This window comes from Empidonax traillii, unplaced genomic scaffold (genome assembly GCF_003031625.1).
Source record: "Empidonax traillii isolate 1590-97213 ecotype Southwest subspecies unplaced genomic scaffold, ASM303162v1 scaffold513:size879593, whole genome shotgun sequence".
Classification (NCBI taxonomy): Eukaryota; Metazoa; Chordata; class Aves; order Passeriformes; family Tyrannidae; genus Empidonax; species Empidonax traillii.
The window spans coordinates 579,815-604,865 of record NW_020955706.1 but is presented as its reverse complement, the minus strand read 5'-3'; the positions used below and the strand labels follow the sequence as shown (position 1 = coordinate 604,865).

Sequence of the window (25,051 nt, the reverse complement as noted above, 5' to 3'; positions counted from 1 at the left end):
ATGTAAGATGCATCAGATGTAAGTTGCCTGTACCTCAGTACAGCATACTTGTAGAATTATGAAGGCAGCACAATCTCATGGCATTAACAAGCCCATTTTTCTTTTTGGCCCTCCCACAAAAGGCTTAAACTAAGTATCTCAGGCCCACATATGAAGCTGCAGCCCAGTATACAGTGTGCTTTTTACTCACCATAATAACAGAAGTATAGTTTGATGTGTGCCAGACAGACCCCAGTTTTCTCCTATCACCCACCAATGCACAGCACACTTGGCTGGGCTTCTGAATCAGGTTTTATCCTGACACCGTGTCCAAGGCCCGTGAAAGTTATAGAACAGTCAAGCCACTGTGAACATCTTTGTCACATTTCATCCTCAAGAGAAGCTTCTAGTTTATACACAGATTTGAGGTTGCAGACTTCTTTACAATTAAGTTGTTACAATAAAGAGTTCACTATGTATTTTATGCAATGGAGACAACTGCAGTTTTACTTTCTGCAGTCTTGACTCTGCGATTTGAGAGATTATCAATATGCAGATTGTTCATGTAATCAATCCCATGCATAAAGTCCCATAAAATAAAATAAAGATGCCATAAGACCTTGAAGAAACGGTAAGGGAAGACATTGTTTATACCTAGGCTTACAGTGTTCCTGTAACACTTTGTTTACATACAGAACTGCTACACAGTAATCATTTCGTAGTAAACACTGGTATGAGTGCCCAGACCAAACCTTACTGCAGTGAGATAGTAAAAATTACTTCCATGCAATTATTTCGCAGCCAAGATCCTTGCCTGAGAGCTGGGGGTACGCGCCAGACTGACCTCCAGCAGCTCATGCGATTTCTTTGTGTGAGGGGAGTGTTTGTGCCACCGCTGCAAAACCGCAAATGCAGTTCAGGGCGTGTGGCAGCGACGCCCTTGGCGGGGACGGCTCAGCGGCGGCCCCGGCAGCATCCCCCCGAAAGCGGGGCCTCCGCCGACGATGTGACAGTCGCGGCGCAGTCTGGAGGGCTGCGCCCGCTGCCGCCTGTGAAACCCCTTTGCGTCACCGCTCCGGCGGCGCGTCGGCAGCGCGCTCGGAAACGCTTCAACATCAGTTCCAGCCGCCCTTGCACCCGCCGAGATGCGCTCCCATTTCATACAGAAGCTGCCTGCATGGAAAGAGCTTCATTAGAGGTGCGAGCAGCTCGGGGACGACCCCCCAAGACGTGTCCTCCGACCCCCGCGCTTGCCGCCCCTCGCCCCGCACGCCGCTCCCCCCGCAACCCGCTCGCCGCGGGTTCTGCAGCCGGGCGCGCCCCAGCGAGCCAGCGGCCGGGTGCGCCTGCCCCATTGCCGAGGGAGTGTCGTGGGCGGCGGGGTTTCTCAGTGGAGAGCCCGTCCTCCTGCGGCAGCATCCCTGTTCGCCGGGGAGAGATGGAGTGTTGCATTGAACCCCGTCGAGGGCAGGCACAGAGCCCTGCCGCCACAGCGGCCCGGGACCGGCGGCAGCGAGGGGACGGCTGCTCAGCCTGCAACAGTGCGGCCACCGAGGTTGGGAGCCTAAATCCTTTGTTTGTGGCTTGCTGAGCAGTCTCCGCGCTGCGGAAGCCGCAGCACCTTCACGGAATCCCTTCTCACCCCCGACTGCTGCGGGAAACACGGCAATTTTTCGGGCCACACACCGTAGCCCTTTCTCCTCCGGCTGACACCCGTGCAACCCCCTGAACTACCGACACATGTCCTAAAAGCGCTCCCTCTCCTTGCACTGCCCGGACCCCGCGGCATAAGGGGCTGCTGCAGGGACAGGGTCCTCGGCAAGTCGGAATCCCGTCTGGTTGAAGATTTGCCCGTGTGTTTTCCCAGCCACCCAAACTCCCATTCATGAATTTCTGAAGCAGCCTTCATTCAGTCTTTGGTGAGCGCATGAAAGACATTTTTCACGTGTTAAGATACATGGCTCTTGTTTTTTTCAATCGTTTATGCGTAGGCTTTGATTTAGCAATGAAACGTGCTCCACGTGCGCATAAAAATAACCCCGGTCCGTCTGCCGGCGATGGATGCGGTCGGATTCCGTCTGGCAGTCGGTGATGCCGGAGTGGGCACCCAGGAGCGCCTCGGCGGGCCCGCTCCCGCCGGGCTGCCCTACGGGAAAGCAGCTTTCAGTAGAAAGCCTTGGGCGGCTCCTGGCGGGCAGAGCCCGCTGTGCTGCCCGCACACCGCGGGTGCGGGTGCGGTGCGCACCAGGCAGAGCTTGGTCTCCGCACGGGTGAGGCTGTAGGCAAATCAACTGAGAGGTTCAAGAAACGGAATTCACTAGAGATTCTTGAAAGGACTCCTTTTTTCCGCCTGTCTCCTGAAGTACTGAATCAGCTCAGATAATGCTATAAATAAAATCTCTTTAATGGGAGCGCTCGCATTACCTCCCGCCGCCTTTCCCGCGGACCGCGGCCCGGTTCGTCTCTTCCCCAAACACGCATCACAGACAAAAGGCCCCTCCCTCTCCCCCCGATGTTGTTGAATGAAGCTCCCTAACGCAGCTCCTCATTGCCGGGGGTCCTCCTGCCGCGGGACCCTGCGCGCCCCGCCCGCTCTGCCGAAGCGGCTGTGGCCAGGCGGGCGGCGGTACGCCCTCGTACCCGCAGCGGGGCTTGCCAGCCCTCCCTTCCCCCGCCTGCCCCCCCGCTCGGCTCACGCGTCCTCCCCTCCCTCCTTCTCAGTGGTCTGCCGGCTGGCTTACGCAGCAGCCGCCGCCAGCACTGACAGCACTTGGCAGAAGGGGTTTGCCCGAGCGCTCCCGGAGCATCTCCAGAGGAGCGGCGGCAGCGACTGCCCGACTCACCAGGGGAGCAGCCCGAAACCAGGGACCGGGGCCAGAGCCCGAGAAGGGCTGAAATCTAGGAAGCAGAAAAAATACCTGGAAAAATACGAATAATACTACAACTAATAAAAAGTGGTGGGCAGCAAAAGGAGGTCGCGGGGGGAAAGTAGGTGGCAAGAAGAAAGCGCGGTCCCTCGCAAGGGCCCGGGCAAGGGGCAGAAGCAGCCCCTCGCCGGGGCTGCCAGCAGCCCCCCCGTGCCCCGGGGCGGCCGTCGGGGCGGCAGCAGCACGTGGCGACTGCGAGGCATGGCCTGAGCCGCCCCCGCCGCCGGCACCATGGCCACCGCCGGCGATGCCGGCCTCGACGTGGCGGCCGTGGAAAGTTTCCTAGAGAGACACCCGGAGCTGGTGGAGAAGTGGCTGAAGAGAAAGAACTCGCTCCCCGGAGGGCCTGCCCAACCCGCCGCCCCCACTGCTGGCCTGTCGGAGGATCGACGGAGCAGCGACTGCCCCGGCGGCGGCTGGGGTAGCGCGGGCGGCCCCGGCGGTCCTGGCCCCGGCGGCGGGGGACTGCAGCGCCGAGCGTCCCAGAAGGAGCTGCGGAAGAGCTTCGCCCGCTCCAAGGCCATCCACGTCAACCTCACCTACGACGAGCATGTGCACGGCCGGGCGCAGGAGCCGCTGAGCAGCGTGCGGCGGCGGGCGCTACTGCGGAAGGCCAGCTCCTTGCCCCCCACCACCGCCCATATCCTCAGCGCCCTGCTGGAGTCCCGCGTCAGCCTGCCCCAGTATCCCCCCACCGCCCTGGACTACAAGCGCTACCTCAAGGAGCACAACGAGCGCCAGTTCTTCCTGGAGCTGGTCAAGGACATCTCCAATGACCTGGACCTCACCAGCCTCAGCTACAAGATCCTCATCTTCGTCTGCCTGATGGTGGACGCGGACCGGGGTTCCCTCTTCCTTGTGGAAGGGGCCGCCGCCGGCAAGAAGAGCCTGGTCTCCAAGTTTTTCGACGTGCATGCTGGCACCCCGTTGCTGCCCTGCGGCTCCACGGAGAACAGCAACGAGGTGCAGGTGCCCTGGGGTAAGGGCATCATCGGCTACGTGGCGGAGCACGGAGAGACAGTCAACATTCCCGACGCCTACCAGGTAGGAGCCGGGCGAACCCCTCCCCGCACCGCGGCAGCGGAGGCGTTTGCTGAGAAGCCCCGTCACCGCCGGGGCGTCCCTCTCGCCGCCCAGCCTCCCCCGGGGTGTCCATCCCCGCCGCCCAGCCTCCCCTGGGTGTCCCAGCTGGGGCATTCCAGCCGGGGCGGCGGGGATTCCGCAGAGCAGCCGCGGGGATTCTCAGGGCAACTGTTGACAGGGCGAGAGGGGTCTCAGGTAAAGGCGAGAGAGAATGCCCCTCCTGGGTGGCCGATGAGGCTAAAGCCCTGAAATCGATACAGCAGTGCTTTTGAATTTCTCAGGAGCGATAGGTGGCTTCATGTGTTTTGAAAACGTATTTTGGAATCGGCTGAAGGAAAGTTTCAAAACATGCTCACGACAGTCCCAATGATAGTGTTCTTAAATCTCCGTCTCGATGTTCCCTGCCTGCCCGCTGCTGAAAAACATCTAACTGCTTTCAAAAGGGCACATATTTTCACCTTTGCATATGCCCACTCAGCCCACGTGGTATGTGTTTTCAAACCTATTCCTAGAGGTGATATAACCAGTCCTGTTATTCTCCAACAAAGACTATTCCCACTTTTTACTCTTTTAGAGGCTTCAATGTGAACTGTGAAAATGTAGTTTTGGCTTGAAAGCAAACATTACCTTTGACTTCAGCAGGGACAGACGAGCCCTTGCCTGAGTGTGTTATTGAAGAACAGAGCCTTCAGTTTCCTTGCTTGAAATGTACCTCTCTTTCAGGGGGTCCGTTTCCGGTGTTTATTTGTGTGAGTCACTTCAGCAATTTGAGGTTCTTGAGAAAATTACGAACCACAGAGTTACAGGTCTTCTCAGTCAGGATCATGGAAAGCTTTCGAAAGGTGGGAGATGTATGTCTTTAAGAATTTTAGTAACAGTCGTTGCCCATTGACTAATTTTGCACTACAGTAATAAAAATAATAAACATTAAAAAACTGATGATGCTTTATAGCAAGCTACAAGGAGGAAACTTGAAAAATAAGATTTGTTTTTTTTAATACAGATATTTGAGGCTGAATATTTATTTATTTGTCAAGCAGTATTTGAAAAATACTGGGCACCTCACAGATCCAGACTGACAGATGTTCCCAACCCACAGAGTTCAAAGGGAATGAACAGAGCCTGGTGAAAATGTTCAGACTAAAATGAATATTGGATCACTTTTGAAAGAAAAACCTCAACTGCCTTGCTTTCTTTGTTTTTCCCTTTCTCCATTACACACTTTCTCTTGCAATCTGTTTTTATTTTATTTTCACTGCTAAAAGCTGCAGTTCCCAGAATATCTGCTGCTGCAGGTGAAGCAGTATGTTCTCAATAGTCTCAACTCACTAAACAGATTAAGAATGTCTGGGTTTGGCTGGGAAAAAGCTTGATCCCTCTTTTTAACTCTGGATAACTCCAGCCATCTTTTTTTGGAGGTGAAAATTCCACTACAAAGGCAATGTGTTTTCTAGTCCTAAGGAACTGTATTATTTTTATTCAACATTTGTTCACTTTATGTCCACTTGAAAGTGGACAGTGAAAAAGTCCAGCTACTTTAAACAGTTCATTGTCTGTTTCATTCGCAGAGAAAAGTGAAAAACAATCCATCCAGTTGTCATTCTCAGTACTAGTTATGTTATGCTCTTGTCTGGCTCTTATTCAAAACTAATTAAAATATTATAAATAATAAAATTCATTGTGTATTTAAGCCCTAAGCACTTTAATTGCAGTAGATGGGCAAGTTCTAATCCAAGTCCATCTTGTAATTTCATCAGTTGCAACTTCCCTGCTTTCAGTGGAGCTACTTCTGATGGACTTTAGTGCAAATGAAACTTAAGATCTTGCAACATTAATGAAAGTTTTGCTCGATAATAACATGGGGCATCTGCTTTCTCTTACATTTCTGAGTTAGCAGCAGTTTATCTTCTCTTACATGGCAAGTGTATGTATGCACTGCACATCATTAAAAGAAGACCTTTCGAGTTTAATAGTAAAAAGAGCTCAATGGAAGCCCAGGTACATGTGTGTGAAGAAGTGACAGCTGTTCCATTTCAGGTTATTGTAATGTTCACAACAGAGCACTTCAAAAATTAATAAATGTGATGAAAGGATTGCCAGTGTTGCCACCAATGATGAAAGTGTTTAATCAACTGTCAGGTAAAAAACAGCACCACCAGGAAACTCTGTCAGGAGGAGTCAGAGAAAAAGTGGTGACAGCACAGCACCAAATTTGTCCATTGAAGAGGGTTTCTACGTTGATGCTACTAAAGTCGTAAAAAAAGGCCTTACATTAGGTCAGAGGAACACTTTTAGATTAAAGTTTTTTTGCTTGCTTTTTAAATTAATGAACTTGTTTAAAAAGGGGTAAATATACTTCCATATCATAAATTAACTAGTTTACAGTAGTGGGAAATTTATTTTACTATCATCCAACTGTCTCTGTTTTCTCAGAACCTGATAAAACTCTGGTTAGAATTTTACCACTGAGTAGAAAGTGGGTTGCCTGCTTGTATTGTCAGCTGCTACAGGCATGAATGGTACTTCAGTGCAATCAGCATTACGTTTAAGTCCTGTCATGTCTTGCAGTTTGTTTCATGCAGGCAGTCCCCTGTGCCCATACACACACTGAGTGGTTTAGAAAGTATTTGTAAATGACCGGCTGTGTCATTTTCAGAGACAGTATAGTTTTTCAATTGCACATTTATTTTTCTAAAAAGAAAAAATGCAAAAAAGTTAAATCACTAATAGCTTTGTGTTTTTCCACAATACAGGTGATTGTTAGTATTGTTGAAAATCTGCCCGTGTAAACAATCTTTCTTAATTCAATAGACATACATAGATACAAGGGTTAGAATTAATATTATGTATTGAGGACCATATAATAATCACTTCTTTTAATACTAAACAATGACTATATAGTATCTCACAGTAATTTAATTTATAAAGTTCAGCTGTAACTGAAAAAACTTCTTGGAAGCTCACAGCAATAAAGAATTTGACAAATACTTAGTTTATGGAAAAGTTTAGATGAATGCTATATAACTGATTCAAAAGTTGCACAATTTCATTCATGGCATTACAAGCTTTATTTATTTCATTTCAAAGTCATGTGATGAAAGTGAGTTTATAATTCTAACAGTAACACACACTATCTGATCTGCAAGAGTTAGCTTTACAAAGGATTTGAGAACAGGAAAGCAATTACATACTTTCTTTGCATTTTGGAGCCAGTCTAGAACTCTTTCTCCTGAAATTAATCCAGTTGACTTTCAGTCACTTTAAGTTCTATGATAAGGCCTTTGGTCTTGCCATATGTAAATTTTGGGAAGCATTTCTGACTCCTTATTCTTATGTGAATAATGCACTATGCCTTGAACACACATTTGGAAGAATTTGGTCATATTGGAGAGGAAGTTTGTGGCCAAAATGTCCATTGAGGCTCCTCTTAGGAGAGAATAGATGTAGCTTCTGTAGTCATATATGAATACTATTAAGTATATTGTAAGTACACATGCAGAGAGGCCATTACCTGTAGTTCTTAGGAGTTGTTTACTTTTTTTTTTTCCTATTTAAAGCTATAGATGTTTTCACATCATCCCTCCTTCTCACAGGATATCTATGATGTTTAGACAAAATTACTGATCATTTCAATTTTGTTCCATCTTTTAGAGCAGTATTTAAATAATGAACATTTTAAATCACAAGAAATGTTTGGTTATTGCTGTAATTTCAGCTGTGCAAAAGTTGTGTGGTAGTTTAATAACATCCCAAGTTCTTCTAACTAGTGGAACAATTATTACCCTCTAGAATAGCAAGCATATATCAGAAAGGGGTGAAAAATATGGTTTGCCATTTTCCAGTGTCAGCTGAATAAACTTTCTGTACATCTTACACTAAATTTGGAATTTAAAAAGCAGCTTTAAAAGGCAGAAGAGAAAAATGTCTTACCAGATGGATGTTTTAATAAAATGTGTAGCAAAGAGAGGAAGAATATTAAATGGAGTCACGCTAAGAGATGGATTTTGTAAGTTGGAGAAAGTGCTCTAAAATATGATCAGAATTATTTTTCAACTCAAGTGCTCAAAAAGAAAATCTAATCACATTACTGGAACTAAAATGAAGCAAAATAAGAGACAAATTGAGCTCTTTGTAGTGGACTCTCCTATTAATTCTTTCAAGCTCATGCCAAACATAACATAGTTATGCACACACATCCCTTTGCAGTAAGTTTTAAACATCCTTGAATACCTAGGTACAGGGCATTTTTCATGCCCTCCAGGTGAGCTCTGAGCATTCACTGGCTTCTGCTGTGCCAGGACAGCATCACAAAGTTACAGCTCATGGGTGCAAACCTTTCAGCCTGGGAGTACCCATGTGGGACTGACTGTCGGTTTAAAGGTCAGGAAGAGGCATGAGCCACATTTTGTTACACAGGGTAGCTGTTTGTCATCATCAATATTAAGTGTGTCTCTTTCAATTTTAAAGAGCAGTTAAAGGATTAAAACCCTGGGGGTTTTAACTGGGAAGTTCAACTCTGCAAATGAGAAGCACTTGAGCACTGTTTTATTCAGCAGCACTGGGCAGCTGGCACCGACAACAGCCATATTCATTTCAGCGCTGGCTCTTAACAAGGACAGAGGTTGCTCTTTAGAGAGCAAAGGCAATGAAACCTGCTCTCTTTAGAGGGCAAAGGGAATGAAAGCAGAATAAACAATGGTTTTAAAAATTCCTTGTAATAAAGAGAAAATAGTTAAAACAAATTTTTTGCTTTGCATTAACCATGACTAGGAAGTACCATGGGGAATGCAGGAGATAATTGCAACAGTAAAGAACTAAACTGCCCTGATGCGCTTTGCACAAAAGGGCACTCCAGCCCTTCATGCAAAATTTAGGAAAGCTTGAAATCCTAAGTAAAGATCAGTAAATTGGTGAAGGGATGTTTAATTATCCCTGAATCTGCAGCCCAGTAGCCATGAACACATCCTTTGTGTCACAGTGGCACTGGCCTGGGAGAGGGTGATCTTCCTGCAGGAGGCAGCACCCCTGGGAGGGAAGGGCAGAGAGCCCTCAGGGCAGCAGCTGTGGAGGTCTCCTCATCTTCTGTCACTTCCCTCACACCATAAGTCTTCATCTTAGGGAGCAGTTTCTGACTGATGTGTAAAACATCCTAAGACCTTCCCAGGTCATACCACTATCAGTGTCCCCTTAGACATACTGCTTGGGGCAGGAGCTCCTGGTAGGCACCAGGGACACATAGACTGGCATGTGTCCAAAGCCACCCAAAGGCTCAGTTGTTTCATGTCTCCATGCTGCAGCTCAGATGGATCACCAAGACAGACAGGGCTGCACAACACAGTGTACACTGCTGGTGCAGCCCTCATGTATCATGAGGAATAACACATTCCCCTCCATGTCTATGTGGGGCAAGCAAAGTTAGCTCACCCACCAGGCAGGCAGTGGCCTGTCCTCCTGGATTTCTCAGCCATTGCTCTATAGATCCTCACCACCTGCTTGCTGCCCCAGATGTGCCCACCATGGATGTGATGCCTTGTCTGTTTGGGATGAGCAGCATGGGGGCTCAGGGTTCTCAGCTGGGGCCTGTTTCTCTTGAGTCTCTGCACTGAGACCAGCAGGGTGGCAAGGGGTAGGGTAGAATGAGTTTGACCAGACTCAGTTGTATTGAGTTTTCTCTGCTTCCTATGGGGGCTGTTGGGTAATTCTCAGCCATTTTGTGGGGGCTTGCACACTTAAAATCAGTGCTGAAGGAGAGGGGAGGTTTTGTTTGGTACTGGTGTAATGGGATGCTAAGGGTGGGCATGGGCTCCCAGTCAAACAGAAGCGTTGGAGGACTTCAGGGCATTAACAGGTTAGTAATTTTGTGGGATTCAAAAAAAAAGAAAGAAAAAGCTGTCTCAATTTCTTAGTTGCCCTACAGCAACTACTCAGTACTGGGTGTCTGTGACCTCTCCAAAGAGGCAGCGATAAGGCTTGGCTCCCCAGCTCTTCCTGCACTGCTGGCCCTGCAGAGCTTGTGCAGGAAAAGTCTTTTGGAGAGCTGCCGTGGTTTTCCTTTTGTAAGCTGACAGATGTTAACTAGTGTATTGCTCAGCCAGTCCATCTGTTTGAAGGGTACAGACACTTTAAGGGGTTTTTTCTCTTAGACGTTAAAGAACTTCCATGTGGAACAGATGTGAAACTGGTCAAACTCTGCCTAGAGCTTTCTCATGAGAAGGTAATACCATGTATTACATTATATCAGGTCAGTGACTGTGAGAAGAGACTGCAGGATTTGGCCCGTTTGATTTTAACTGAAATTCTGTTGCAAGTGCAAGTCTGAGTAAAGCTGTAGTTTCATTTGGTAAATGACTTTGCTGTTATGCTTGATTGGTTTTCAATTTTTCAAAACAAATGGATATTTCATTGTAGTTATTTACAGTTTTATGCTGTTGCATAGCTTTTCCATAGAATAACCAAGGTAATAAACAAGCCTAAATGCATCATTATGCAAATTAATTTGTTTTACTTTTCTAAAATTACCCTATTTACAAACTATGAAAAATAAATTACTTGAGCTACTGGGTCAGTAGAATTGTGTATTAATAGGGTAACAGCAACAGTGTGCAGTCTGAGCTTCGTGTCTCTACAGTGAGCACTTAAAAATTGGTGTTGTTTTGTTGATAACACTGCTGCTTTGTCACAATAAATTATTTTAAATTTATTATTCAAGAATCCTGTTATACTGCTTCTGTAGTATCTGAAACCATCTGTTCCCCACCTGAGTAATCTCCTGCAGGTAGTGGGTTTAAACCCATACACAGATTTCTCTTGCAATACCTAGGAGTCTTTGCTCATAGGAGTATCAACTTTTTAAAGCCCTCCTCCATGTGTATATATTTCATATAAAGAATCACAAATATTTAGAAGCTCAGCACTAAGCCCTGTCCAAAGCAAGTTTGGAACAAGATGGGGGAGCATGGACATGATTGCAGCGGGTTCTCGGTGGGACATCAGGTCCAGTACATGAGGGGAGAGGTGTGACAGAGCAAACAGGTGTGATCTCAAAATACTTTGAATTAGAGAATTTTTTTTTCCTTTGTAAACAGTTTCTTTAATAGTGATACATGCAGAGTAGAGGTGCACAGAATCTGCTGTACGTAAGACCACGGCTTGCCTTATTATTGTGCTATTGGTGATATAACTGGAGTTTGTTTTGAAGGAAGAAAACAAAACGTTACATGATGGATCTGGGTAATGTCCTACAGGAATATTTTCTGATCCCTGCTGTTGATCAGCTTATGAAGCGTGAACTGTATTTATGCTTATTAGTTAAGCAGTTATGTCTGCAAACTTGTCAGTGCTTGTATACCAATATACTGTTTTTCACATCAATTTTGTGCCAGTTATAAGTAGACAACATGCATTGTTACTTATATCCATTGTCTAACTAATAAATAAAACAGTGATCAGAAAAAGGATCATATAAGACACTCCCACCAATCAAACTCAACAAAGCCCCAGGCTACTGACATGTGGGGAAAAGAAGTAAACACAAAAAACTTTAGTATTGCATTGTTGCAAATGCACACCTTTTTGTGTGTGTGTGTCTGTGTGTGTGTGTTTTGGTTGTTTGGTTTAGATTTTTTGTTGGTTTGGGGTTTTTTTCCAAAGTAAGCTATTTTATAAGTTTTGACTATTTATAGTCTTAGTTTTAAATCTGGAAATGGAAATTTTTTTTGAGGAGCGGTGTTCCCTACTTTTTTTAAGAATTGTTGTGGTAGTGAAGAAATAGAGTTGAGTGAGCTGTTTTGTGTATTATCTATTTTATTTATTTTATCTTGTAACAAATATTGTTGTCGCTATATAAATAGTCACAATATAACTGGGCTGTGCTTATTTACTTGTGAGAATTAGGTTTGAGATGATGCTGCCTGGTACTAGTTTGTTCTCCTGCTGCTTTTGCCTCTGGGGCTTTAGGGATTTGGGGGGACATAACAGGGATAGCTGCAGCAATCCCTGCATGGAAGTCTCCACAGGGATTTACTACTTGTGTTTTTTGTGTGAATTTCTTTTCTACAAGGTTTCTCCATTACTGTAGAGATTTGCTGCTTGGTTTCTGTTTCCTGTTTATGCACAGTGTAGTTTGCACCATATGTGATTTTTAGAAAAATGCATCTAGAACAGACTGCAGGCCTTAATTTTTTTTATTTGTATTTAGCTTTTTTAGTGTTATGCTTTGAATCTAGATAACTTGCTGTCTTTTGGATTGCTCTTTCTGTTTTCTATAAAAGTTCATGTATTATAGTCATAGGAAGCATGATTAAGATATTGTATTGTTAGGAAATCTTACAACTTCAGTTTCTTTATTTCTGTAAGTATAAAGGCTCTTGCAGGACAACTTCCTATAAATCCAGTCATTCAAGTATATTAAATCAAATTTGTCTATCCCATGCAGTTTGACAGTACAGTAATACTCAGGTTAACAACGTTGTTAAACATACTACTTATTACTTATTTTTATACAACTTAGCAACTCAATCAGTAATTTAAATACAGTATATTCATGGAAATTTTGATGCAAGCTTTTTTGATGCTTTCTTTTAAATGAAGCCCTTTCTAAAGAAAAAAAAACTACCAAAAAATTAGTTCAGTGAATGGTAAAATATAGTAGACCAGGCCTGTTAATCTTTGGTAGTGTTCTTTTCTCTATGATTAAAAAGCAGTGTTTTCAAGTCATAAAATCAGAAAATACTTTGTCTTGTAGCTGTCAGCTTTGGCTGAGGCACTTAGTGCATTTCACTAGATTCAGCACTTTCTCCTTGGACATTGGAGAAGGAAAACAGTATTTTTGGCATGAAGACTTAATTCCTGGAAATATATTCCGACAGGTTTCATTCTCCATTAGATTATTTGATTTTTAGTTAACTTGGGTTAGGATTATACTTTTTTTGATTCTAAATCATGCTAATAATACTTACATAATATGTACTAGTTTTCTTAAGGTTGTAAAAAGACTTATTTTCTTTCCAAATTCAAAGAGCTATCATATGTTAGAAAAAAAAACCAGAAAAATCCAACAAAACTCGTACCCTTACTAACAATGTATGAACTACCTACTTAAACTGAAAATCAACACTGAAATGCAGTTGGTGAAACTTCGTTCAGGAGCCAAAGCTTTTAATTTCTAATGTAATATATTCTACTACCTCAAATGTCTTGGGAAAAGAAGAAATGTAGATTTTAACTAAGGTATAACAAGAACAAAATACTTGTTTTGACTCTTTCATGGGTGTTTCAGAGACACTCCATATTCTCCTGTGAAATAGTGCATGTCTGCAGAATTTTTTGGTTGGAAATATTAAAATTCTTTTAGTAAATGACAGAAATAGTGACCTTTTTAAATGAGGTTTTACCTCTTCTTTCTGGTCAGCATAGATTATTTCTTGTAGGCCTTTAAGTGTAGCTGTTTGGGTTTAATCATAATCAATGAATGTTCTTTAGTGAATTCAGATGTGGTCAATTTGCTGCTGACATCAAAGAAAACAGAGATGGGCCCTAATGGATTTTTTCATTTGCCACTTTTATCAGTAATACAGATTATTTGATTTTTAGCTCCTTACCCAATAATTTGTCTAACTTTCATAATCAAATTTACAGACTAATTTTATGAATACAGTAGTCAATCCAGAGGACTCAAGATACAAAAGATAGGTATTATTTTTTTAGATCCTGATTCAAATTGCTTGAAATCCCAGGAAAACCAAGCTAATGAGTATCATATGGGATCAGAACTTGCAAGCATGGTCAATATTTGGAGTTATCATCTCATACAATGAATGTATGGGATCTAAAAAAGTGAATTTGAATATACCAGCTCAATTATGAGAATTCATACTGCTCACAACTGCCGTTCCAGGTTCTAGCATTTCTGATCCCTATGTTATTGATTACTTTCAGATCATACTTAGTTATCCTCACAGTTAAAGGAACTCGATTTTTTTTTTTTTTTTAAAGAAAGTTGAGATTGTGGTAATGTCGTATAATTCCAGAATTTAATCTGGTCTTCTAAAGAATAAAACCACGAAGATGTTTGTCATTTACTGACAGCCTTTAATTATGCCCAAAACAAACTGGGACTACAGTGTCCCTGTGCAGGCAGCTGAAATACCAGCACTTGGATTGATCAACCGAGCCTTCTCTCTTCTGTGTCTTTACTTGACTGAATATCACATTTTACAGGCAGTATTTCCCTAATAAGAATTTACAGTAAATAAATATCCTTGAGACAAGGATAGGGATTCTCCTGTAGAATAACTTTTCCTTGTTGGCAGTTCTGACGTTCCAGTTAAACATGCCTCAGTCTTCACATTTTTCATGTCTCTGCTATGTAGAAATCTCATTATATAGAACCAAAGCAGTAAAACCAGATGTTTGGTTTTCGTGGTGGTAGACTTTAATTCATGAATGTTCTTGCATTAAAATACTGTCAGTACCATTAAAACTACAGTGAAGTCTCTCTCAAATGTATCTCATCTAATCTGTCCCTCATTTCTGAATATACGTCTTGATGTGAAAAAAGCAAGTGCTATGTTGGTATGATAAACACTGATACTTTTTACTACCCAGGAGCCTGGTCAAATGAGGACCCTGTTGTGCTGCAGGCTGTTCTAACATGTGAGGTAACACAGTTTGTGTCTCAAAATGTTTGCAGTCTGACATAGTGCATCTCTGACTTACCAGCTTTGCTATCAGCTGCTAAACAGGCCTCCTTGCTCAGGGTTGCTACCTTGTGAGGAGAGGTAGGCATAAGTCTTTGTCCAAGCTTCTTGGCCGTCACAGCTCAACTGATAATCTCTGTTAGATCCTGCCATGTACATCCTATTATGACAATAAGAGAATAAAACAAGAAGAGTGTGGGGATAAGAGGTTTGGAACATAATGGAGGTTATCCGGTCATTCCATTTCCTGTGTATGTTGCACGGTTTAACAATATTAATGTTGCCAGAAACAGTATTTTCTTTTGTTCACTTTTATAGCTCTCCTCATTGCTTTCCCAAGTGTCACCAAAATGAAATTACTGCTTGCTTTTCCACAAAAGATCAGGGATAGTTTCAGTTCACATCTTGATGATTCTCATTTTTTACCAAGTTATTGTTGAGTTTTTCCTCAAAAATGTCTCATTTTTTCCAATTAACTGCATTAAATTTCTCATACTACTGTACCTTTAGTTTCTGCTCCAAAGATGTAATACCATTCTGTAAAAGTTAATCCAGTTCTCTGGCATGAGTGGATGATCTGATATCTGGTGGTAGGAAGACCAAAACCTGTTGGTGCATCTCTGTGGAATGGCACACTTCTGGGACTAAGGCTGTCTGCTTCAGGAAGCTCTGTGCTTGCTGTCTCCTAGCATAGAGGTCCCCGGGGGAGATACAGACTTCCAGAATCTACTTGAAAGGAGAAGCAATAGATCAGAAATGAACTGCACATTAAAGAAAACACCAGCACTCTTCAGACTGCTGATCCCTCCTGTGTCTGCCGCTCTGAATTGTCTGTTAAGGAACACAGGCTTGATAGCTCATCACTAAGTCTATTGCTGACACTGGCATGTGTACTGTATATATCTAGCTGGAACAGGTTCACAAGCCCCTGTCCTGTGTGCCACTGTGCCTTGCAGATCAAACAGCACTTCTTAGGTTAATCTTGAGACCTGTTGAAAAGGTGGTGACTGCATATGCCACCTGTATCACTTAATGGAATGTGTTCAGATAAGCAAATCACAACTCGCTGTCTTTTCTCTGTTAAACTCCCTGTCCAAGGTTTACTTTTTTGAAATACTGATTAGATGTAAATCAACAACATTATTATTGCTCAAGGCATGCTATAGTTTCAGTGTTCTCCCTATGTACTCTGTTTTGCTTGCAACAAAATTAGTAGAGCAGGGACTGTTTCTTCAAGAGTGCAAAACATATTATCAATATTCAGCAACTGTAGACAATTACAAATAGTAGTTCAGACGTTACCAACAAGCAGCTGAAGAAATATTATTTAATTTATTCATTAGTGAAGCCCTCTGTGTAATAATTGCACCGCATTTCCCTTTCTTCTGTTGTAGAAGAACCGTATCTTTCTAGGTAGAATTCTCTACTGTGCAGAACAGTTCAGCTTCTGTTGAAGTTGATATAAGTGTTTAAAAGCCTGTGAAAAGATCACAAGATCACTCAGATCTGGGTCCTTGATGCTTTTATTAAAAACCAATCATCAGTGGGGGTTCTGGTTCTCGTAAAGAAGTTGTTAGGTACAAATAGTTCAAGAGAATCTTATCAAAGACTGTATATTAGTAATCTGGTCCTTATGGAAGCAAAAACTGTTTAATACACTCCAGAGGCAGAAATAAGTCTTAAGGAGGAACAACAACTCCTAATGAAGTTTTAGAATTGAAACAGAACAAAATAAAATAGCATGATAAAAAAAGAACCAAGAACTTGGTATTCTCTGGCAGAAGAGGGGTATAAACTGTTAATAATACCATGATTAGTATTAATTCCTTGTGTTTGAAATGTATGAAAATGTGCGATAAGTAATAAAGTAGCTACATGTGTCTTAATCTTTATGATGGGTGAGTGTAGAGCATTTCTAAATTATATCTTGAGATGACTAGAACACCTAGAACAGTCTACTTATACCACCTGGAAAATAAAGGGAAATAAAAATAGCTATAAAATTGTCAGAGGAAAAAAAACTGTCAGTTTTTAGCATCATTAAAAATTTAATGAATTCTCTTCCTCATCACAATCAACTCTTAGATTAAAGACTTTATGGATTATTTTCATCACTTGAGACAAATATGAGTGTTAATTCACAGCCAGTGTTTTCTAAACGTTTGAAAACCAAAGCTGCACTTAATGTTGTACAACAGCTCAGTTCTCTCATGTTAAGGGGGTCTGAACTGGCTGTAACTGTTGTCTGTAGCATAAATGTTCACTTCAACCTGGAGAAACAGAGCTTCTGCCAGTAAATAGCATTATTTCCCTCTCTGGCTTGTAGAAGAGCTGTTGAACAATATTCTCTCCCAAGATGAACAAAAGTGCTGTTACCACTCTCTCTTCCCAACTTATTAGCCTCCTTTGAGTTACTTTCTGATCTGCAGTTTGAGTTTTACAGTTCAAGAGAATGGATTGCTGCACAGTGCTTTTTTTTTGAACAGGGACATTCCTGTACTTTGTTTCCCAGAAAGAGCTGTTTGTTTCTGGTTTTTGTTTTTGTTTGGTTTTGGTTTTTAAAGTGTTTGTACTGCATTGGAATACTAATCCACATAACCAATCTTATTTGAGGTGCAACAGACAGAAATAGGGCCAAAAAGAGTCTCCATTTACTTGACAGAAAAATTGTGAGCATCTACAGAATATGGATGTGAAGTGGCAGCATGGCCTAGCATAAGTGTGTATGTATGACCACATTACTAACACCAGATACCAGTTTTCACTGTGTGTTATTCACAAGTGTTCTGTGAAGTGATGGCATTATTTCTTAAACCGTGATCAAATTTAATTTGATCTCAAGATGTAATATTGTCACCCTGTGCATTTTTTTGCAATAATTTTTTTTTTGAAAATAGTAATTTATAGTGTTTTACAACAAGTATTATAGTATCTGTTCTCACCAAGACATAAAATGTTACTTGTAGTGCTTTAGTGTGAAATTTGTTGTGGTAGTTGTCCCTAAACCATGTTTCAGTTCTGAAGAAAGAAATTTCTAAATGAAATTTAAGGAACTTTTTTAATGCATTGGGACTTGCAGTACTATGACTACAACTTTAGTAATTTTGCAGCTCTGGGTGTAGATAGATAATCTGTGCAGCACTGTGACCCCGCATAGAGTCAGAATGACAAGGATTATGAAGCAATTCTAGTTTTATTTATGATTTACATTGCACTGACAAGACATCTTTGACTGTGTTGCAAGTATTTATTTCTTATGTGTGTTCCTCAATAAATGTGTAACCTTAGGCACGTTAATTGCCTTAGAAAACAAAATAAACTACTTGCTGAAGTTATTTCAAAGAGAATTTTTTAATTCTTCAACATATGTTATAAATGTTTTCAGTATTTGGTTGTACAAGATTGATTTGTTATTCTATTGTAAGAGGAGTCCTATGCTCACAGTACATAATCTGTATTTTTTTAAGCAAGTGTGTGCTTTATGATAAATAGGATTACATTGCATGCTTATTCAATCATGATCTAGAGACTTTATATAAGAACTAATTAAAATAAATCAAAATCTTCATAGTTAATTATTCATTAACACTGCTCAAAAAACCTAAATAGAAGTGGATGCAAAAGCACATGAAATAATCATGCCTAAAAAATGTTAAATAATAATAAAAAACCCTGTTCATTATACTAGATGAAATTCCTGACCAGCAGAATTTGAAAATAACCAAAACTAAAAGAAGTTATACTTGCAAAATTCTTGAATAAATGATTGCTACTTGTCATGTAAAGCTTAATGGTAAACGTTCATTGTGGGGATTCAATTGCTCTGTTCTGTGTCACTAATGAGAATTGTGGTACATTTGCCCCTTAGAGCGCTGCAGATTAATGAAGAAATACTGTCGTTCATGTATACTACATTTTAGGAACTTACAGACTTCCCACATATTTGCCATACCATTTCAACCGACTCAGCAACGATTTTGTTGGATGCTAATGTTGTGAGACAGTCTCCACGAAGTCTTTCATTTCATCTTTATGCAGTGTTGGTATAATGACTTCACAAACATAAATTTAAAGCATCACAAGTTCATAAAGCTCTTCTGTCTGAAACTGATTCTTCCTGGTATTTCTCATGTACTAGTTATAAGGTTGTATAACATAATTGGTGACTTCCCAGCCAGGGATAGTCTAGAAATTAGTACATACCAGAGCTGGTCATTCTCCTCCACTGCATTCTCAATTAAGGTGGCACAGCATTCCTTACAGCTTATTATCCTTTTGTACAAACCCCAGCATGGGCATGCTTCACACACTCTGTGAAAGTATGTCTGGTGAACTGCAGAGAGCTCTTTCAGGGCCTTGGAGGGCTACAGTGTGTGCACAGAGGAGCTCAGGGACCTCACCAGTGCCTGCGAGGGCCATGTGGTTACCCACAGCTTCACTGGTAGGAAAGTTTATTGGCAGTAATATAGAGATAGTAAAGCAAGCAACATTGCTTAAGGTTGAAGAAACTGAACGGTGCCTGTAGTCACAGAGTAAGCAGGAACTGGATGACCACTTTAGCTGCTGATAGTTCGCTTATCTGTGTTAAAACATGGGAAAGCTATGAGAAAAGTGACTCTGACTGTCTATGGCCAGGGCCAAGGACTATGACCCACCTTTCAAGCCTGTCACAGTCCCTCTGGATGGCCTTCCTTCCCTCCAGTGTGTCACACAGCTTGGTGTCCTCAGCAAACTTGCTGAGGGTGCTCTCCATCCCACTGTCCACGTTCCTGACAAAAACGTTACAGCACCCGTCCAAATACAAACTTCTGAGCAATGTCATTTGTCATTGGTCTCCTTTGATATTCAGCTGTTGACTGCAACTATTTGAGCGTGACTATCCAGCCAATTTGTTATCTACTGAGTGGTCTGACAAATCCATGTGCCTCCTGTTTAGAGACAAGGATGCTGTGTGGCACAGATGTGATGTTGAGCTGTGTATGTGTATTAGGAGTTTGTGCTTTGTCAAGGTCTATAGTGCGTTATGTAGACTCACTTTTCTCATATTTATATTCCTCATAGACGTATCTTCATTTTCCGTGTTCTCCTGGTAGCTGCTTTGGTTGTGATTTTTTAGTTATGTCATTCTTCTAATTGAGGCATAAATGTGGGACTTCAGTGAATGCAATTATGTAACAGTAAACCTTGTACTGATTTTCTGAGTGAGGAAAAACAGCTATTAAAGAAGTGAGTAATAACAGAGAAACAACAGCATAATACACTGAAAAATACTATATCAGACAGAAAATTACTGCCAGAAGAAAGCTTAGATATATGAAATGTACGTTAACATTCCTTTATTTTCTTTTGCAGGATCGACGCTTTAATGATGAGATTGACAAACTGACTGGATACAAGACAAAGTCACTCTTGTGCATGCCTATAAGAAACAGTGATGGAGAGATTATTGGTGTTGCCCAAGCAATAAATAAGACTCCAGGAGGTGCCCCTTTTTCTGATGATGATGAAAAAGTAAGATTGCCTTTATTTTTGTATAGCATTTAATTATTTTTCTGTAATTCAGTAGACTTTTCTGAAGATACTTAATCCAAATAAGTAAATAGCACGGCACTTTTGTTCATGATGTTTTTTGGACATGCATGACATAAAATGTGCTCTTTGTTTTGTTCTCAATAGGAAATGTATATCTGTGCTGTAAATGTGTGAGTTCTTCTGGCTGAAACTTCAACTTAACCTTTATAGAATTTTTTCATGTAGTAGACCTTAATGGGAGGACTTCTGTTTTTGAAAACTCTACCTGTAAGAATTAGTTTGGGGGGAAAACTATCACAGACATATTTCTAAGCTTGTTGACTTTAAAAATCAACATATTCTCTTATTGCTCTCTGTTGGATAAATGCTTGTAACGTATGCAAAAGAAATTTTATTTTAGAGGAAATTATACAATGTTATGTTATTCTAAAATATTGAAGACTTGTAAATACCCATGAAAGGGCAAAGAGGATGGGAAGGGGACATTATGTGTGTATATTGAGCAGAATTTGGAGAGTAAAGTGAGCTCAAAAGGCAGGAAAGTAGAAGAAAGCTGCAAGGAAGGAACTTGAATTCAAGTCAGTGAGGAAAACAGGAAATGGTGCTGTTGAAAGCACATGCATACAGCTGATCTTGGAGGTGAAATGTGCATGAAGCCACAACATGACCGGGGAAGAGAATGGTAGAGGGCAGCAAACTGGGGAGGAACAGAAGAGCGACTCTGTGTGCCCAGAAGAGAGAAATGGAGTCTCCTTTAAGCATGTAATAGGGAAATACGATTCTGTCTATTAAAATAGTGTTGAATCTCATTTTTGTGGAAATGTAGTTAGAGGCAGACTTTGCCCCCAGATGTTCTTTATGTTGATTCAAAGGCAGTTAATATTTGATGCAGAGCCATTTTTGCTGTATTACATACATGTTGAAATGTCTATGCTGTGACAAAAAGATGTTACGTAATGCCTATTGAAGGGGGGAATTCTGTCCCACTAGTCCATCTAAATAAGTGGAGATCATTTTTATAATAAAGACAGCTTGACAGGAATTAAATGCATTATAAAGCTAAACTAACAGTGAACACACAAAATATGGAATAAATCAAACTCGTCTTCCATAGAAACCATAGTAATCATATTTTGAATATTTATTGGAGATGCTATTACAATATTATTCTTTTTATATACCTACAGCAATACATTTAGAGCCTTTTATGTAATCATGTCATAGTTTGAAACAATTGTTTCATGAGAACAACAACTTGAATCTTATTATGACTCTTTATACGAATAATGTCTGTTAACAGAATCATACTTGGGTTTGCTGTACAGTGGGAGTAATTCAAATTTGATTGCCTTTTTGAAATTGCAGTATGTGAAAGAACCTTTTGCAGTCCAGGTAGGAAAATCTTTGCCAAGTGAAATATTAATAAGTGGGTGCATTAAAGTTGAGAGAGAGTGAAAAGGACTCCAGACATCTTCCAATAGAAACGGTTACAAACCAGTTTTAATTCTATTTTTATTAGATTATTTACAACTTTGCTACCAAGTGGAAGTCCTCCAGCAGTTATTCTTAGCAACATGTGAGAAGCCAGTCTGCTTGCCATGTACCACTGTTTGCTTTTGGTGCTTTCTCTAAATGTGTTTCAACGTTATTTTCTGATCTGATGTGCTTGAGCTGCTTACCAACTTCTTGTTAAGCTTCGCTTTCTCACAAATACCTAGCTATTTGGTTCCAATTCGAAAGACTAGACATCTTTGGATTATAATCTTAAAATACATTCAACAAATAAAGGAGTGGAGGATAAATTAGGCTAACAGTAACAAAGTTTATGGTTTGACAGACTAACAGTACAGAAGACTCAGCTGTCCAGTTATACATAATACCATAATAGAGTGAGCTTTAGGAAACTTTCATAAATGCCAACTAAATATGGTTACTTTTCACAGCAACACTATTAATAACTTTATAAAACCACAAAAGTAATTCCAAGAGCAATACTCATTGCAGTGTCTATTTATATTTGTCATCTTTTGATTAGATGTTTTCTTCTAAACCTGTCAATTAACAAGGAAGAAAGTAATTCCTGTCTCTGGCAGTATCATTTATTTTAGCACCACTTTGAATAAAACCTTCTCTTCTGTGAAAAACTTATCCAAACTTACTTTTCATAAAAGTAATTAGCTTTTGATTCCTATTTCTGTAAGGTGTCTATGTAACTGATTGAACATAGTGATTTAGTGTGCCTTAAATAACTTTAAAAACAACTTTCAATTTTCAGATACTACTTTGTTGGACATCTGAAGTTATCTGGTACTTAAATTGTTTATTTAGGAGTTAAACTTGTCTAACCTTGCTTCTGAAGTGCTTTTGATTCTTAAAAATCTTGGATGTTGAATATTGTTTTATTAGCATATGATATAAATCTGGCAGTGTATGCCTCAATGGGTAGCCAAATGCAAATTGAACCTTCCCTGAATAGGGTTCTTCTGTACTTCTTTTTATTAGTACTGTCCTTGTAAAGAGAATTTTGTTTAAAATGCAACCTTTTTCATGGGTACTACATTTATCGTAAATTCAGCTGGGAAAAAACTGTGTACTTGTGAATTGTGTATTACATAATTATTCTAATTATGAATATTTGATGCCAATACCGAGACTGTGACATTTTCTTTCACTCGGTGACAACCAAATATTATCTAAAATCAGCAAATTCCTTGTGCTTCGTCATATTTGTATTATTTTTACTAGTCTTTTATAACACTGTTATAGTTACAAACCTGTATGTTAGAACTCTTCAAGAATATATTGAATGGGTTCTGACATGTAGCTTTTATGGAAAGGTAAATGAGAACATAACCATCATTGTGGCCTGTAATAGATCTTGGATTTAATGAGGACTGGCAGTCCATGTGCTGTTATTTCCAAACCTGTGCTTTTAAGTTTCTTCACTCATTTGATAACTTAGAAAGCATGATACACCTCTGGGAAGCAAGAGAGCACATGCTTTCAGGAGAACTGCCTAGCAGGATTAACAAACAGGTCTTTTATCATAATATCAGCAAAACTGGTTGTGAGGAAAGGGAGCAAGTGAAAACTGGGAAACCCTCTTCAAAATAAGAAAAGAGCTGCCTGGGATTAAAGTGATTTGTGCAGAAAAGCCTGATGAGTAGCTGGCAAAAGATGTACTTTCAGCTTTATCTTGATGTACAGTTTCTGACAATCAGCAACTTCAGAATGGCTAGAAAATGAAAATCTAAATTATTTGTCTTCTTCCTCCCCTCCAAGTCCTCTTAAGGAAATGTCAGTATCATTGAAGTCTGGCTCTTGTTTGCAAGTGTCTGTCCTTTCTTAGTATTGTGTGAAGCAATTAAAATAATGTCTTGGAGTTTTTTTTACAAAACAACAAGGCTATATTGTATAATGAAATGTCTCTTGTGGGCACTGCTGTCTTGACTCAGTAGGAAACAAAGAATTATGTTTTCAATTAGAATTAAGTAGCTGCTAGCATAATTTTTATATACTCTTAGTTATTTTCAGGAAGTTAATAGCAAATAAAATATTTAAGATTTGAGGAGGTTTTAATGTTCCCGAGCTGTAACCAAGCTTATATTTTGCAATATCTAAAATGGAGTATTATATCTCAAAGTTTTTCTGGTTTTGTTTTTCATGGCAAATTCACAGTTTTCTTTACATCTGTGACCACAATGTTAAAAGCACAGCACTGATAAAGAATATTTCTTTTCTCCTGTAAGGCATGCTTCAGCCAATTCATTCTTTAAGTGCAGAATTAGATGACAGACATGGGCATGAAGGAAAGATGTTCAGTGTCACAGTGTGTATTGTCACCCCAACATTAGTGGCTCAGTCGCACAGACTGATTTTGGAGATATCCACTTGAAACAAACAATAGTGGAATACCTTACTTAGAGCCATTACTATTACACTGTGTTGTGTAATTTGTAATTTTTTGGAAAAATAATGGAAAAATTTTTGGAAAATATTTTGGAAAAATATTTGTATTTTGCAAATGAATAGACCAGTTCAGTTGCCCAGACATTGAGTATAAAGATAAAGCCTCAAACCCTTGAAAAGAACTGTCCACCCTACATGCATTCCCAGCACTGTGCTGAAGAGTCATTTAAGTATATGTGCTGTTTGTTGGTGAGTCATACTTGTTCCAGGACTGGAGAGAAACTCAGCCTAACCAGAGTTTGACAGTCTGTGGTTTAGATTATTGTGTGCCCTTTAGAGTCTTCTGAAATGCAGTGCCAAAACAAATCTAATACTCCATCAGAGAGGCTTAACGAACAGCAGCAGCAGCTCCACGGTCACTTAAATTGGCATCCTGTTTCTCTCAGCCTCTGACGTCCTCCTAGTCTGAAAGAAGTGAATCAACTGAGGGGAGAATACCCAGGGCAGCCGTCTTGAACTAAACCCTGGTTGTTGTGCCGAAAACCAGTATTTTGAATGCAGAGACATCTCTCCTGGGAGGGCGGGGAAGGAAGAACTGGATTTGGTTGTCTTTGCTCTGTGGGTATTTTTATTAAGAAATACATAGATACATTCCAGGATTCATCTGATGTGTATTTGGTTTGTGGAGGCTTGAAGATAGCAGTGTTCTCATGCTCCAGCGTCTGAATTTCTTATATTCCTAATAGAAACCCTGTGATTCTAAATTGGCCAATTTAATGTGCTCTTCTTGCTCCGTATTAGTTAAAGCTTAAATATGTTCTATACTAGATCTACTATAGATTTTGCTATGCAGATTTTCAGGGATTTTGCTATTCCTGCTAATTCACTTTCTGTGGGTTTTTGCATGATGATCTTAGAGTCACG

The 25,051-nt window shown here is 40.8% G+C and overlaps 1 protein-coding gene across 2 annotated transcripts in view; it reads left to right on the top strand.

Annotated features, from left to right (window-relative positions):
* Positions 1 to 960: 960 nt before the first annotated feature.
* PDE11A (phosphodiesterase 11A) overlaps positions 961 to 25,051 on the top strand; it is a 123,914-nt gene continuing 99,823 nt past the window's right edge. Inside the window, exons 1-2 of one of the 2 annotated variants that reach the window (XM_027896714.1) lie at positions 961 to 1,177; positions 20,039 to 20,197. In XM_027896714.1, coding sequence (XP_027752515.1) covers positions 1,157 to 1,177; positions 20,039 to 20,197 — 180 coding nt within the window. In that variant the 5' untranslated portion in view covers positions 961 to 1,156. Of the gene's footprint in view, positions 1,178 to 3,099; positions 3,951 to 20,038; positions 20,198 to 25,051 lie in introns of those variants that run through there. The other variant, XM_027896713.1, reaches the window with a different exon arrangement.